General features: G+C 42.7%; 1 pseudogene and 2 gene segments (V, D, J or C); 1 reads left to right on the forward strand and 2 right to left on the reverse strand.

Annotated features, from left to right (window-relative positions):
* Positions 1–431: 431 nt before the first annotated feature.
* LOC101035993 (immunoglobulin heavy variable 1-18-like) lies at positions 432–2,657 on the reverse strand. The segment is given in 3 exon segments: positions 432–618; positions 2,177–2,489; positions 2,574–2,657. Coding segments are annotated over 3 exon segments (546 nt in total).
* Positions 2,658–4,202: 1,545 nt separating this feature from the next.
* The window catches only part of LOC104650424 (immunoglobulin heavy variable 3-23-like), a 97,428-nt gene continuing 87,604 nt past the window's right edge, over positions 4,203–14,026 (reverse strand). Inside the window, 2 exon segments of the V gene segment in view lie at positions 4,203–4,310; positions 7,306–7,724. Coding sequence covers positions 4,203–4,310; positions 7,306–7,724 — 527 coding nt within the window.
* Positions 9,666–10,610, forward strand: LOC141582808 (F-actin-capping protein subunit beta-like; annotated as a pseudogene).

Raw genomic sequence — 14,026 nt, forward strand, 5'->3', positions numbered from 1 at the left:
AAATAAAACAAATAAATAAACAAGTTATGTATGTTTAGAGTGATACCTGAGGACACAAACTCTGAGATACTTGTGCTGAATTGTATATGAAGAAGGTCAATTATATTTAATGTCCAAAATGCTGGTCATTTCAGTAAAAAAGAAAGTTTGTACATGGTCTGCTCATATAAGGAATTCAAAAGGGATGAAATCATAAACTTGCAAAACCAGGAGACACTTGGTGTATTCAGTATTCATCCTTTTCCATTTTGCTAGGAAGAGGAAATGGATGGGCTATACCTTCCTGGGAAATGAGACAAGTGGTTTTTAAGATGGTTCTCCAGGGGGATTGTCAATTCAATCACTCCAACCATGCCCTGACAGGATGGAAGGACTAGACTTGCTGAGTCTTCCAGCTTTCATTTTTCTACCATGCAGGATGCTTCCTGCCGTCATACATCAGAATCCAAGTTCTTCAGCTTTTCACTCTTGGACTCACACCAGCGGTTTGCCAGGGGCTCTCCAGCCTTTGGCCACAGACTGAAGGCTGTACTTTCAGCGTCCCTACTTTTGAGCTTGTGAGACTTGGACTGGCTTCCTTGCTCCTCAGCTTGCAGATGGCCCACTAAGGGACTCGACCTGTGATGGTGAGGGGTTGGGGGATATTGTCCATAGAGGAACAGATGCAGCATAACTGAACTCCCCATGGAAGGAGGTTTAAATGTTTGATCACAGCTAATGATGGCTTATGTCACGACCTCCACAAGGTTTCAGAAATAGTTTATATTAACAAACATAATACTTTATCTAGGTTTTTTTCCCCCATAGCGTGTACTTCCTCGCTAGGCAGCACCACAGAATGTCTTCAGAATTCTCCCTAATCATTTGTGAGCTCCTGGTGCAGGTCCTGGAGGAAAAGCCTGCATGGGGAAGGGAGCCCTCCTCCTTTGCAGCCCTGAAGCTGCCACACCACCTCAACCACTACTGCCCTTCAGTCACTTGATCAACACTTCTGAGTTAACCTTCCTTAAACTTGGCATTTGGCAGTGTCTTCCCTATTTAAAAAAATACTTAAGTTCCATAGCCAGTGACCCCAGTGGGGCTCTCACACTCCAAGACCAATCGGGCTCATTTCTCTGGCTAGTGTGCATCCTACAAGGGAGATCAGTGCTCACCCATGAGAGGGTTACTTCTATTTACCTCCCATTTTCTAAATGGAAACTATTGTTTCTGCCTGAAATGGGTGCACGTGTTTTTATTTTCTGTAAAACGGACTCACATGGAAACACCCACAAAAGCTTACAGTGAATCTAATGGAGCTATAGAGAATCATACATGATGTGCCTCATGGCCAAAGTCTCCACTTCTCATTGAAGGACATTCCTGATAGGATTCCCCAGAACTTGCTGGCTTTCCGTAGGCATGGATCTACTTCTAAGCACTTTGGGACCTTAACCTCTGAGAAGGGACAGAAATTACAGAACCTACAGGAAATACACATTTTAAGAATCCTCTAAGGAGGACTCCTAATAGGAATAGCCCCACCCACTTTTCCTATAACTGGCATAATTCCCAGGAACCCACTTCAAGAACCTGTGGTACTTCAAGATAATTTAAGCTTGGTATGCCAAGGAACAGCTAGAAGAGGAAAGAAACGATCCGTCTATGTAAGTTTATTCGTTCTAACATTTCTGACTCCGGAGAAGGACGGTGACAGTGGGGCCGGCTGTGCATATATGAAGAGGGGCATAGGGGAGCTCTCTACTCCTTCTGTTCAATTTTGCTGTGGTCTTAAAACTACTTTTTGATACGTTTTATGTAAAAAGGGTGGCAGCGACATTTTGGAATACATTGTGGCCACTTTTTAGGAATGATATTTAGTCATATTATGAGCAATTATGCTCCAAATTATTTATCTATCTGATTTTAAAACTTATGTTTGCACAAAGTCTCCATGGGAAACTTTCCATCAGCTTGATTGATTGTTGCCTTTACCATTCTGAGAATCTTGCATATACAGCCACCTTTGAAAGAAATATTTCCTATATGGTGTGTGTACATGTTTCTATTACTCATGTTCCTCAATTGCTTAGCCCATTTTCTAAACAACTTTGAAGATCATAAGCCCTGTAATCTCAAATTCAATGCCGCTACCTTCTGCCTGGGGTTTCTGACACTCTCAGGATGTGGTTTTCACACTGTGTCTCCCGCACAGTAATACATGGCCATGTCCTCAGATCTCAGGCTGCTCAGCTCCATGTAGGCTGTGCTCGTGGACTTGTCCGTGGTCATGGTGACTCTGCCCTGGAATTTCTGTGCATAGTTTGTGCCACCATTACCAGGGTAGATCCCTCCCATCCACTCAAGCCCTTGCCTAGGGTTCTGTCGCACCCAGCTGATAACATAGCTGGTGAAGGAGTATCCAGAAGCCTTGCAGGAGACCTTCACTGAGGCCCCAGGCTTCTTCACCTCAGCCCCAGACTGCACCAGCTGCCCCTGGGAGTGGGCACCTGTGGAGAGGAGACAGGCGTGGATGAAGTCTCACTCGACTGGCCTGGATTTTCCCTCTTCCCAGGGACTGGGGAGCCCCTTACCTGTTGCTGCTGCCACCAAGAAGAGGATCCTCCAGGTCCAGTCCATGGTGAGGAGTTGTGCTCTAGGGGCTTCTCTCAAGTAGGGGTGTGGTTGTTGGGTGATACTCTTAGGCACAGAGATGTCTAAATTCACCTCAGTTATTTGCATATGCATGAAGGATGCTATTTAATAGCCCAATTCCTGACCCAGTATGAGAAAGAGCAAATAGATGACACATGGACGACACAATTGTGGAAGCTGAGGGTTCAAGCTGTAATCCTGTTAAAAATCATGCATCCCCGACACATCCCTGAACTGTGTTGACAGAGCTTTCCTCACTGGGTAACAGGCTTCCTCAGGACACACATGTCATTTTGAACCCACATTTGAATGTCTCAGGGGCAACTTGAACCATTTCTAGACCTTAATATGCTAACGTGTTATTTTGGGAATGAATGTGTTTCTCCAAAAATTTCACTTATTTTAAGAAAGAGTCTTGCCCTGACCTCCAACTGCTTACTCATAAGAGATCTAGCTGAGTTTGAAATACCTATTGCAAAAGTGGTTCTCATTATAACGTCCAGTTTGATAAATGGTGACAATTAAATACTATATTTTTACAAATATCGCCAGTTCTTGTGATATACTAATTTTAGATATCCTTAAAGGAAGTCCCAGGCCCTGAGAGGAACCTCTCCCCAGCCTCCTGTGCACCTGCTCTGAGCCAGCAGCCTGTGCTGGGTGTGTCCTGAGCGCCCCCTGCAGCCCAGTCCCAGCCCTGCAGGGAGGTTTCCGTCTGATCAGAATACATTCCCACCAGTGTCTCTAGCCCAGTATAAATTGGCTGTGACCTGGCTCGGAATTCTTCTTTATTGATGCGATATGCTTCTCACAGCATCTTTTCGAATATTAAAATGGCCTTAGGAAACCAGCAAACTCTGCAGGGAGACCCCAAGAAAAGATCTCCTGCATCACCAGGGAGCCCTTTCCTGGAGCTCAAGAGGCACTGAATCATTGGACAAATGGTGGATCCAAAAACTCTTCTGGAGTTTGGAGCAGACTCCTATTTCCTTTAGGGTCCTGCAGTTTGTTATTGCATCTGAGGATACCTGCAGGTGCAAGTGCTGTGGCTAGAAGCCCACTCCAAATCTGCTATTCAAATCACACATGCACCTGCACACATTCACACACACACACACACACACACACACACACACACACACACACACATATCGTGGCAAATTTTTACATTAATGGGTCTCATGGTTTCCCTCTTTGTCTGGTATCCATCTCACAGAAAGCACTCCCTACAGTGACACTAAGGCTGAGTATGTGTCTACTTTCTGCAAACAGAAGTAAAGAAAACAGAATACAAGTGGAGACTTGGGAAGAGCATGCACATTGAATTCACCTGTTCTCACTCTGGAACCCTGCAGCTGCCCCATGAAAAGTAAATTGGAGGCCCTGAGAGTGACATAATTTCCTTGGTGCTGAAGTTGCTGGTGTCATAGACTTCAAATGGCTCTATTTTCCTCAACCATTTTTTCTCCTACTTTCCTCCTGAGAAAGAGTTTGTGCATTGCCACACTTTCATATTTAATCAGTATTGACTAAACTGGTAACAACGTAACGTGTGGAACACGGAAGCATTACATGTTCTTCCCGCTGAATTTTAATGCTGTAGTGGTCTTCTTTCTCCGGGCTGTGACAGATACAGGAAGTCTCCAGGTGTAAAGCTGACTTTTGCTCTTTTCTGGCTGAAACATCACAGGAAATTTTTCTTAAATTTATACCTATTGCCTAATTTTACCATTAAAGTCATTATGAAAAGCCATATCTATTACCATACTTAATTAATAGTAAAATGTTAAAATATTTTTCTATAGTATTTGTAACAAGGCAAGAATAAACTTGAAGGCATTTTACTTCCAGATTTTTCAAAAATAATTACAAAATTAGAGTAATAAAAACAAGATGAGATAGGCATAAATAGATATGGAGAGTTCAGAAATAAACTGATAAACCGAGGACAACCTGATTTTCAACGTGAGAACCAACAATACACAATGGATAAACTAAAGTCTCTCCCTAAGAGGCTGTTGGCAAAACTGGATTTACACATGCAAAAAGTTAAGAATTTTAGGTTAGAATAAACACAAAAATCAACTCTAAATGGGCTAGTTAAATGCATAACCTGCAGTTGTACAATTTCCCTCACCCAAAAATAATGTTAACAGAGATTTCCTATGTTTCACATTGAAGGCACAGACAACAAGAACAGATTTGAACAAGTGGAACTGCATCACAATAGAAGGATTCTGCAAATCATGGAAAAAATTATAACACACAAAATGGGAGAATATAATTACAAGCCACGCATCTGAAAAAGTGTTAATACCCAAAATATGAATGCAACTTCTACAACTCATTAACAAAATCATAAATGCCTGGTTGTAAAGGGTTCAGTTTTATACCTTAAAAAATTTAAGAACATAGATCTCATGTTAAAGGTTCTTCTCTATGGGTAATGGTTAGTTTTCAGGCACCCGTGGTTAAGGTAAACTCTAGTTATTCAATCCAACATTAATATAAGTGATGATGTCAGCTTACGTAATAGATGTTATTCAACCTGTCATCAGCTGACTCTAGGTTAGGTAAATTGTCATTGATAAAATGGTTGGGCCTGATTCCATCAGAGCAGAACTGGAGAAAATGAAATTCCATGGCGATTTGACAGCTTCACCTCTCTCTGGGACTTCCAGCCTGTAATGACTGATGGATGATCTTATGCACGTTGGATATCCCTAGCCATCTCCAAAAATGGTCATCCCCTATGCCTCGCAAAACAGTGGCATGTTCATCTGTAGTCTGTCAACTCTGAATAACAGAGAGAGACTCTAAAATACAAAAATATTTATCCAAAAATGGATATTGCATTTGAAATATGTGTGGGTGCATTTGGGTTGGTAAAGGAAGATAAAGAATAAAGGGAAGGCCGGGCGCGGTGGCTCAAGCCTGTAATCCCAGCACTTTGGGAGGCCGAGGCGGGTGGATCACAAGGTCGAGAGATCGAGACCATCCTGGTCAACATGGTGAAACCCCGTCTCTACTAAAAATACAAAAAAATTAGCTGGGCATGGTGGCACGTGCCTGTAATCCCAGCTACTCAGGAGGCTGAGGCAGGAGAATTGCCTGAGCCCAGGAGGTGGAGGTTGCAGTGAGCCGAGATCGCACCATTGCACTCCAGCCTGGGTAACAAAAGCGAAACTCCGTCTCAAAAAAAAAAAAAAAAAAAAAAAAAAAAAAAAAGAATGAAGGGAAAATGAGGAGGGTTACATCAGCTGTTTTGAGACAGTTATCCTGGGCTGGAAGGGTTAATAAGAGGGATGACATTGATGTGAGGTTAATAGGCAGTTGCTAGACAGATACATTTAGAGAAGCAATTCTTTTAAGATTATGGTGGCCTGGTCCAGGTGCGGTGGTTCACACCTGTAATCCCTGAATTTTGGGAGGCCAAGTCAGGTGTATCACCTGAGGTCAGGAGTTCGAGGCCAGCCTGACCAATATGGAGAAATCCCCATCTCTACTAAAACTACAAAGTTAGCTGGGTGTGGTGGCACATGCCTGCAATCCCAGCTACTCGGGGGTGGGGGGGGGGGCGGCTAAGGCAGGAGAATTGCTTGAACCCAGGAGGCAGACGTTTTGGTGAGCCGAGATTGCACCATTGCAATCCAGCCTGGGCAACAAGGGTAAAACTCCACCTCAAAAAAAAAAAAAAAAAAAAAGGACAAGAAAAGAAAAATAGAAAAGAAAAGATTGTGGTGGCCTCTGTGCAAGGTTGTGGCTGTGCAGAGTCTATTTATGGCTGTTCTTGTTACCAGGAATATGTATGTTAGACCCTCCTTGATGGTCTTCCCCAGTTTCTTTCATTGGGATTTTAACACACGTGGCTCCATTTTGATTCTGATACATTTCACAAGCTCTTTCTAATACTACTTCTCAAGAAGATGACTCTGACAATTTGCATAGAACAGGATTAATTCCACATCCACACACCCTTTTGATCAAATAAGTTTATCCCCTTCAGTATTAATAGCTAATTGCACTCCCAGATGAGTCTACACACAACACAGTGGAGGGTCCTGAGAAAATGGGGAGAGAAGGAAGTCCCATCAGCCTCTCCCACGTGGCTGCAGGAGCCACAGCCTGAGCCCCACCTGCGCTCCAAGAAAATGCCTTGAGGCCTGGAATGGAGACCACAGAGACCATCTTTTTATATATTAGAAAGCAGGAAAAGCAAATAAAAAAGGAAGAATAAACAGTCTGAAGAAATAACATGGATTAGGGGTAAAATAAGCCCAGGTCACTGCTGATTCGATTGGCTTTAGGGTCAGGAGAAGGATCGGACGTGAAACCTGTGAGGGTCTACAAGATGCTGACACTGATGCAGGCTCTCTATTGATTCTGGGAATCTCCTTGAGGTTTCTGTCCTGGATCTGATTGGAGACGACTCATTAGGAACCCCTGAGCTTCCTCAGGATTCTGATGCTGGTGAACATGGTTGAGAACTTTTAATCTCTGTAAGCATCATCATTTGCTGCATGTGAGAAAAATCCTCATGTTAAAATGATCTTTTTAAAAAAAGGTAGAGATAATATTAGGAAGCACAGAATTCTAAACTTAGAGAGATTCACTAGAGAAAATGTAAGAAGATGAAGTCCACATCCTGACGAAATCAGCCTCCATCTGCACCTGCCTCTGGGGTTGACTCTGATCAGTGGGTCCTGAGCGCCCCCTGCAGCTGATTCCCCCCAGTGTCCCTGCAGGAGGTTTGTGTCTGGGCTCACACTGACTTCCCCTCACTGTGTCTCTCGCACAGTAATACACGGCCGTGTCCTCGGCTCTCAGGCTGTTCATCTGCAGATACAGCGAGTTCTTGGCGTTGTCTCTGGAGATGGTGAATCGGCCCTTCACGGCGTCTGTGTAGTATGTGCTACCACCAGTACCAATAGCTGAGACCCACTCCAGCCCCTTCCCTGGAGCCTGGCGGACCCAATGCATGTGATAGCTGCTGAATGTGAATCCAGAGGCTGCACAGGAGAGTCTCAGGGACCCCCTAGGCTGGACCAAGCCTCTCCCAGACTCCACCAGTTGCACCTCACACTGGACACCTGTAAACAAAAAGAAACCCTGGTCAGAAAGTGTCACAAACATCCACCATTTATCTCTCTCTTATCACTCACATTCAATTTCAATAGTTCTCCATGAATTACCTCTTAAAATAGCAACAAGGAAAACCCAGCTCAGCTGAAATTCCATGGTGAGTCTTCTGTGTTCAGTCCTGATCACCAAATGGAAACACCTGAAAATCCCAGGGATGGGCTCCCCTCCCCGAGCTGCAGGGTCAGGGCTGGGCTGTTTTTTATCAGCAGAGGAAGGGCTCTATTTACATGTCTCCTGCCATATAGCAAGCTGTGGGCTGAGAGGCCTGAGGAGACAGTGGGGCTCAAAGCACAGGACAGTGTGCTGGGGAAGATTTGTGACATTGATAGTATTGGGAAATTGTGCTTTCTTATTGTAAGTTTGTTCTGTGATAAACCCTTACATATTTTAATTTCTATTTTAAAACAGTTTTATTGAAGTAAAATAGATCTATATAAACCACATATAATTAAAGTTAGCAGCAATCATCTTTTATGTTTACATATGCAGAGAAAACATGGTATGTGGTATCAATGTTATTTCCATGTTACAGATCAAAAATTACCAGGAAAAGCACAGGTAGGTTGTACAATGTCCCCAGAGCTCACATCTGGTCAGAGTGAGCCTGGGTGTCTGGGCCCGTGCTTCTCACCACTGGACCCGATTTCTCCCTGAACCAAGCCCAGCACACAGTGGGTGGCACCTAGTGAAGTTTGCAGAACATTTTCTTTGTAATGAGAACATGGTGTCATGTGTATTCACTGTTGTGATTACCTGACAAATGTAAAGAAAAGCACATTTCCTACATTTGTATTTTCTCCAGTGTCATACATTTCTTATATTGGTGTCTATCTTTCCATCGATCTTTATCTAACAAATTACCCATCCACTTATTGGCAATACCCTTATTGAGGCATTATTGCTTTTTAATAAATATTGCATAATTAATGTGTGCAGTTGAATAAACAGTGAAGCGGAGCATGGTGGCACACACCTGTGGCCCCAGCTATGCAGGGAAGAGGGAGGACGATTGCTGCAGACCCAGGATCTGAGGGTGCAGAGAGCTATGATCTCACCACTGAGCTCCAGCCTGGCTGAAAGAGCAAGACCATGTCTCCAAAGGAAATATGCCATTTCACATGTGCTCACCTGTGCAGCCAATCTTGATTGTTAAATCAAGATATCAATGATTACACTAAAAAACTTCCTCCTGTTTCTCTAATTCCTGCCTCCCAGTCATTCCTTCTTCTTATACTGAGACAAACTTTCATCTTTGTTACTTTAGATCTATTTTTCAAGATTTGTTAAAGTGAAATCTTGTAGCTTCAATTTCATTTCTGTGGCGTTTTCCTCAGCCTAATTACTTGTGAGTCAGTAATTTGGTTGTGTATAAAAAATGTGTTGCTTCTAATGAGGATAAGTATTGCAGTTAATGAGAGCAACCCTATTACTTATTTATAAAGCATCATAATATTTGTGTTATTTCTAGTTTGTAATATTGAAAATAAAGTTTATACTCAGCCTGGAGATATAGGCATCCAAGAAAAGTATGTTATTTTTACAAAAACTGACCTTACTGAGCTGCAAATTGACATATTTTCTTTAGTACATAAGATTATTGATGTTATAGGACAAACAAGAGTCCTTACATCTTGAGAAACTCAGTGTCTTACAAAAACAAACAGGAAGAGAATATGACCTTATCTAGGGCAGAGGCCAGCAAATGTCATATAAGATAAAACAAGATTAAATTGGGCATTTTCTTTAGATTATTTAAAATTTAGTGTAGTGAAGTTATTGTTTAAATTCTCAGAGCATGCACAACTGAGGGATTCCTACTGCTACTGAAACCTTTTCTCTCAGGATTGAGGATACGTCACAAAAATCTCCACCCGGCAGGGACGGGGACCACCACCACCGCCGCCAGCATGAGTGATCAACAGCTGGACTTTGCCTTGGACCTAATGAGGCGCCTGCCTCCACAGCAAATCGAGAAAAACCTCAGCGACCTGATTGACCTGGTCCCCAGTCTATGTGAGGATCTCCTGTCTTCTGTTGACCAGTCACTGAAAATTGCCAGAGACAAGGTGGTGGGACAGGATTACCTTTTGTGTGACTACAACAGAGATGGGGACTCCTATAGGTCACCATGGAGTAACAAGTACAACCCTCCCTTGGAGGATGGGTCCATGCCGTCAGCTTGGCTTCGAAAGCTGGAGGTAGAAGCCAACAATGCCTTTGACCAGTACCGAGACCTGTATTTTGAAGGTGGTGTCTCATCTGTCTACCTCTGGGATCTGGATCATGGCTTTGCTGGAGTGATCCTCATAAAGAAGGCTGGAGATGGATCAAAGAAGATCAAAGGCTGCTGAGATTCCATCCACGTGGTGGAAGTGCAGGAGAAATCCAGCGGCTGCACCGCCCATTACAAGTTGACCTCCACGGTGATGCTGTGGCTGCAGACCAACAAATCCGGCTCTGGCACCATGAACCTCAGAGGCAGCCTCACCAGACAGATGGAGAAAGATAAAACTGTGAGCGACTGCTCCCCACACATAGCCAACATTGGGCGCCCGGTAGAGGACATGGAAAATAAAATCAGAAGTACACTGAACGAGATCTACTTTGGAAAAACAAAGGATATTGTCAACGGGCTGAGGTCTGTGCAGACTTTTGCAGACAAATCAAAACAAGAGGCTCTGAAGAATGACCTGGTGGAGGCTTTGAAGAGAAAGCAGCAATGCTAAACCTCTGCTTCAAGCTAACCAGACGCCGTGCACTCGTTAGAGTCCTTTCTTAGAAAACCTGTTTTCTGCTCCCTCCCCTGGTCCCTTCCCTCCCCACAAGTCACATAAAAGCTGCATCATTGACCTCACAGCGCCATCTCTCCCTGAGAATAAAGCCCCATAGCCACGCTCCCCCGGCTCTGAGCCTGCTTCCACCACACCTCACTCTCAGCTCTCCACATTTCCATAGAGACGGTCTTCCTTCCCATCCCCACATTTATAGGCATAAAATCAACTGTCTGCCAGCCTCCCTTCCCTCCCACCTTTTTGTTACATTGGTGTAAAAAATGTAAAACAAAAAAAAAAATTATGAACTAACTGTGGTGTGTGAAAGAGAGAAGAAAAACTGGAAATCTGATTCCATGTGTGTTTGGGAGTTGCTTGGGGTTGGGGGTCGGGACAGCTCTGGGAGCAGAGGTGGCCCGCGGTGCCATCCTGCGCAGACTCGCCCGTCCCACAGAGGCTGCGGTGTGGGGGCCGGGGGGGCGCGCCGACCGTTCAGCTCTTCCAGCCAGGTGCTTTTCTGTCTATTTCTATGGAATGCAAAAGGAGGTTTTTGTTTTATTTTGTTTTTCTGTAAAGCTTAAGAAAAATCTACATCTTATACTTGAGCCTCCATACTTAAAAAAAAGAAAAAAAGAAAAAAAAAAAAAAAACTCCACCCTCCACCTCCTGAGATGCTTCTGTGTGGGAAACAGAACAGCAGCCGTGGCTGAAATGCATCCAGACCCACCTCCTCTGCCACCACTACATTACCAAAGAATTCACCTGCAGGGGCAAAGACGCTAACACGTCTCTGTTTCTGGCACTGGAGGAATTCATAGAAACTGGGATAGAAGAAAGAAAAGCTCCAAAGCTCTGTCCATTCTTTCAGGAATGACAGGCTCATCTCCCACCTCCTCTTATTTCCTCAGAAATAGCAGCCTCGTCTGCTGGGAGGGGCAGAAAAGAGAAAGCATAAGACATCAGTGGGAAGACATAGTGGCTGCTGGAAGATCTGGAAAAACAACAACAAGGAGACACTCTCCCCAGGAAAGGGAGGAAGATGCATGGATCAGCACTGCACCTTCAGGAGGCGCAGGGATACTGGAAGGACACACCCTGAGCCAGGACTGTGATGTCTGCCTGGAGCATGGCTCCTCAGAAAAGCAGAGAGTGCCTGTTCAGTGCAACCCTTCCCACCCCATTGCCAACTCTCAGGTCCACTTACCTCTGGGATGACCTGGGGGATCTGAAAGACAGAGTCTCTCTGTTTAGCACAGGATTAAGGCCCAAAGCCAAGCAGGAAATAAAATTTAGGTGTCACCGGAGGAATCTGAGTGTCTGGTGTCTGCAGAGGAAACACACTTCAATTCTGGCAGCCACTGTGATAATGACTTTCAAACGTATCCCTGATTAGTTTCACACAATTTCCTACAATAAATGCCTAGATAAGACAGGGTTTGATCATGTACAAAAATTGCAAAAATCACAAAACAAATAATTAGCGGACATAAGGAATCTGAGAGAAGCATCCAGGGAACATTAATTTGGAAATAATTTGCCTAAGTACTCTCAAACATTACACTTGATCCCACAGTTAGTCTATAGGTAACTCCGTAAAAAATTGCCAACATGTGTTTAATTTTACTAATACTTTATTAATGTCATGCTTGTGAATGTATAAAAGACCAGAGAGTAGCTTTTCTTAGAAGTATTGATAAAAAATCCAACTTTGCAAAATACTTAGAGAGATTTATTCTGAGCCAAATGTGAAGACCATGCCCTGTGACACAGTCCCAGAAGATCTTGAATAGGTTATAGGAACCTATCCTAGTCAGGGGCATCGGAAATTATTTACTGAGGTAACCACATTGAAGTTGAGACTTGAAAGATGCCAGATTCCTCTCTGAAAACCTTTTCTCTTGACACTAGAAGTAAACTTACCAGAAATAAATGTTAGCATTCCTTCTATGTTCAAAATCGCCACCCGTTGGGAAAATAATTAAACTTGGGAGACTTATCTTTATAAACAAATAGTCTAGTAGATTTCTAAAGTTCTTTACAAACCCAGTGATTCTGATTAGTTTGCAGATTATGCAGAACATCCCGCCTAATAGGAACCTGCAGTTAGCTGGATTTCCAGGCATTGGGGTTCTTTAATGTTTAATTTCTGTAGATACAGAATACTTCAAAACCTGTAAGGGGTACATGTGATATTTTGATAAAATAATATTATATGTAGTAATCTAATCTGGATAACTGGAATATCCTTCACCATAATAATCGATTATTTCTTTGTGTTAAGAACATTCTAAATCTTGTTTTCTACTTTTTCTGAAATACACACTAAAATATTAACTGTAGTTGTCTATGTGCCATTTCAGAATTTCCACCAGCAAGGAGTGAAAGTTCCTGTTTTTCTGCTTCCTCATTACCATTTGGTACTTTCTATACTATGTGTTTTACTCATTCTCATAGGCTAGTAGTATTTTGTGAATCTGACTCGATTGATAACATGGTTTTTGTATTTAGTTTTGTTTATATGATGAATAAAATTTACTGATTTGCATATGTTGAACCAACCTTGCATCCCAGGAGCAAAGCCTACTTGATCATGGTGGATTAGCTTTTTGAAGTGCTGCTGTGTTCAGTTTGTCAGCGTTTCATTGAGCAGGTTTGCATCAGGAATACTGGCCTAAAGTTATCTTTTCTTTTTTTTTAATTGAGTCTCTGTCAGGTTTTGTTATCAGAATACGGTTCCCATAGAATAATTCAGGGAGAAGTCCTTCCTCCTCATTTTTTGAGAATAGTTTCAGTAGTATTGGTGCAACTCTTGTTTATAAATCTGAAAAAAAAATGGCTGTGAATCTTTCTGGTCCATAGCTTTTTCTGTTGTTACCAGCTATCTATCTTGATGTCTGACCCTACCCGAGCCAGTAATAATCACATTGAATTCAGACAAAGCTGAATCCAATCCAATGTTTATTATAGTTCTTAACAACTTTACTGGCTCATTTAACTTCGTGAATATTTCATCACCAAAAACAGTTTCACTGCCAATAATATTTAAGAATTTCTGTTGGAAATTTTTTCATGTATTTTAGTGATGTAGTTTATTTTAAAACAACGTTGACTTCTCTACATGCATAATAATCATTCCTACTATTGTTGAATGGGCCAGCAATCCTCTATTCCTGCTTCTTCCCTCTGCATACCTGACTGTCTGCAAGACCTCCCTGGACCTCAGTTCTCTACTGCAGAGGGAAGCTTTGAGAAATGTCGGATCTACTCAGTGATAAAAATAGAAAATGCTAATGGAAGCTCCTTTTCCCATTGACATGTTAGGTATGCATTGCAGAGGCTGCCTTTATCCCCACACCTGTCCCGGAGCTTCCATTTATGTCACTTCCAATGAACTGTGTGTTATTTTAAACATAATTATAATAAACAAATAATAATTGTCAATGTTCATGAGTTACACAGTGATGTTTTGATACATATAA

This window comes from Saimiri boliviensis, chromosome 2 (assembly GCF_048565385.1).
Source record: "Saimiri boliviensis isolate mSaiBol1 chromosome 2, mSaiBol1.pri, whole genome shotgun sequence".
Lineage (NCBI taxonomy): Eukaryota > Metazoa > Chordata > Mammalia > Primates > Cebidae > Saimiri > Saimiri boliviensis.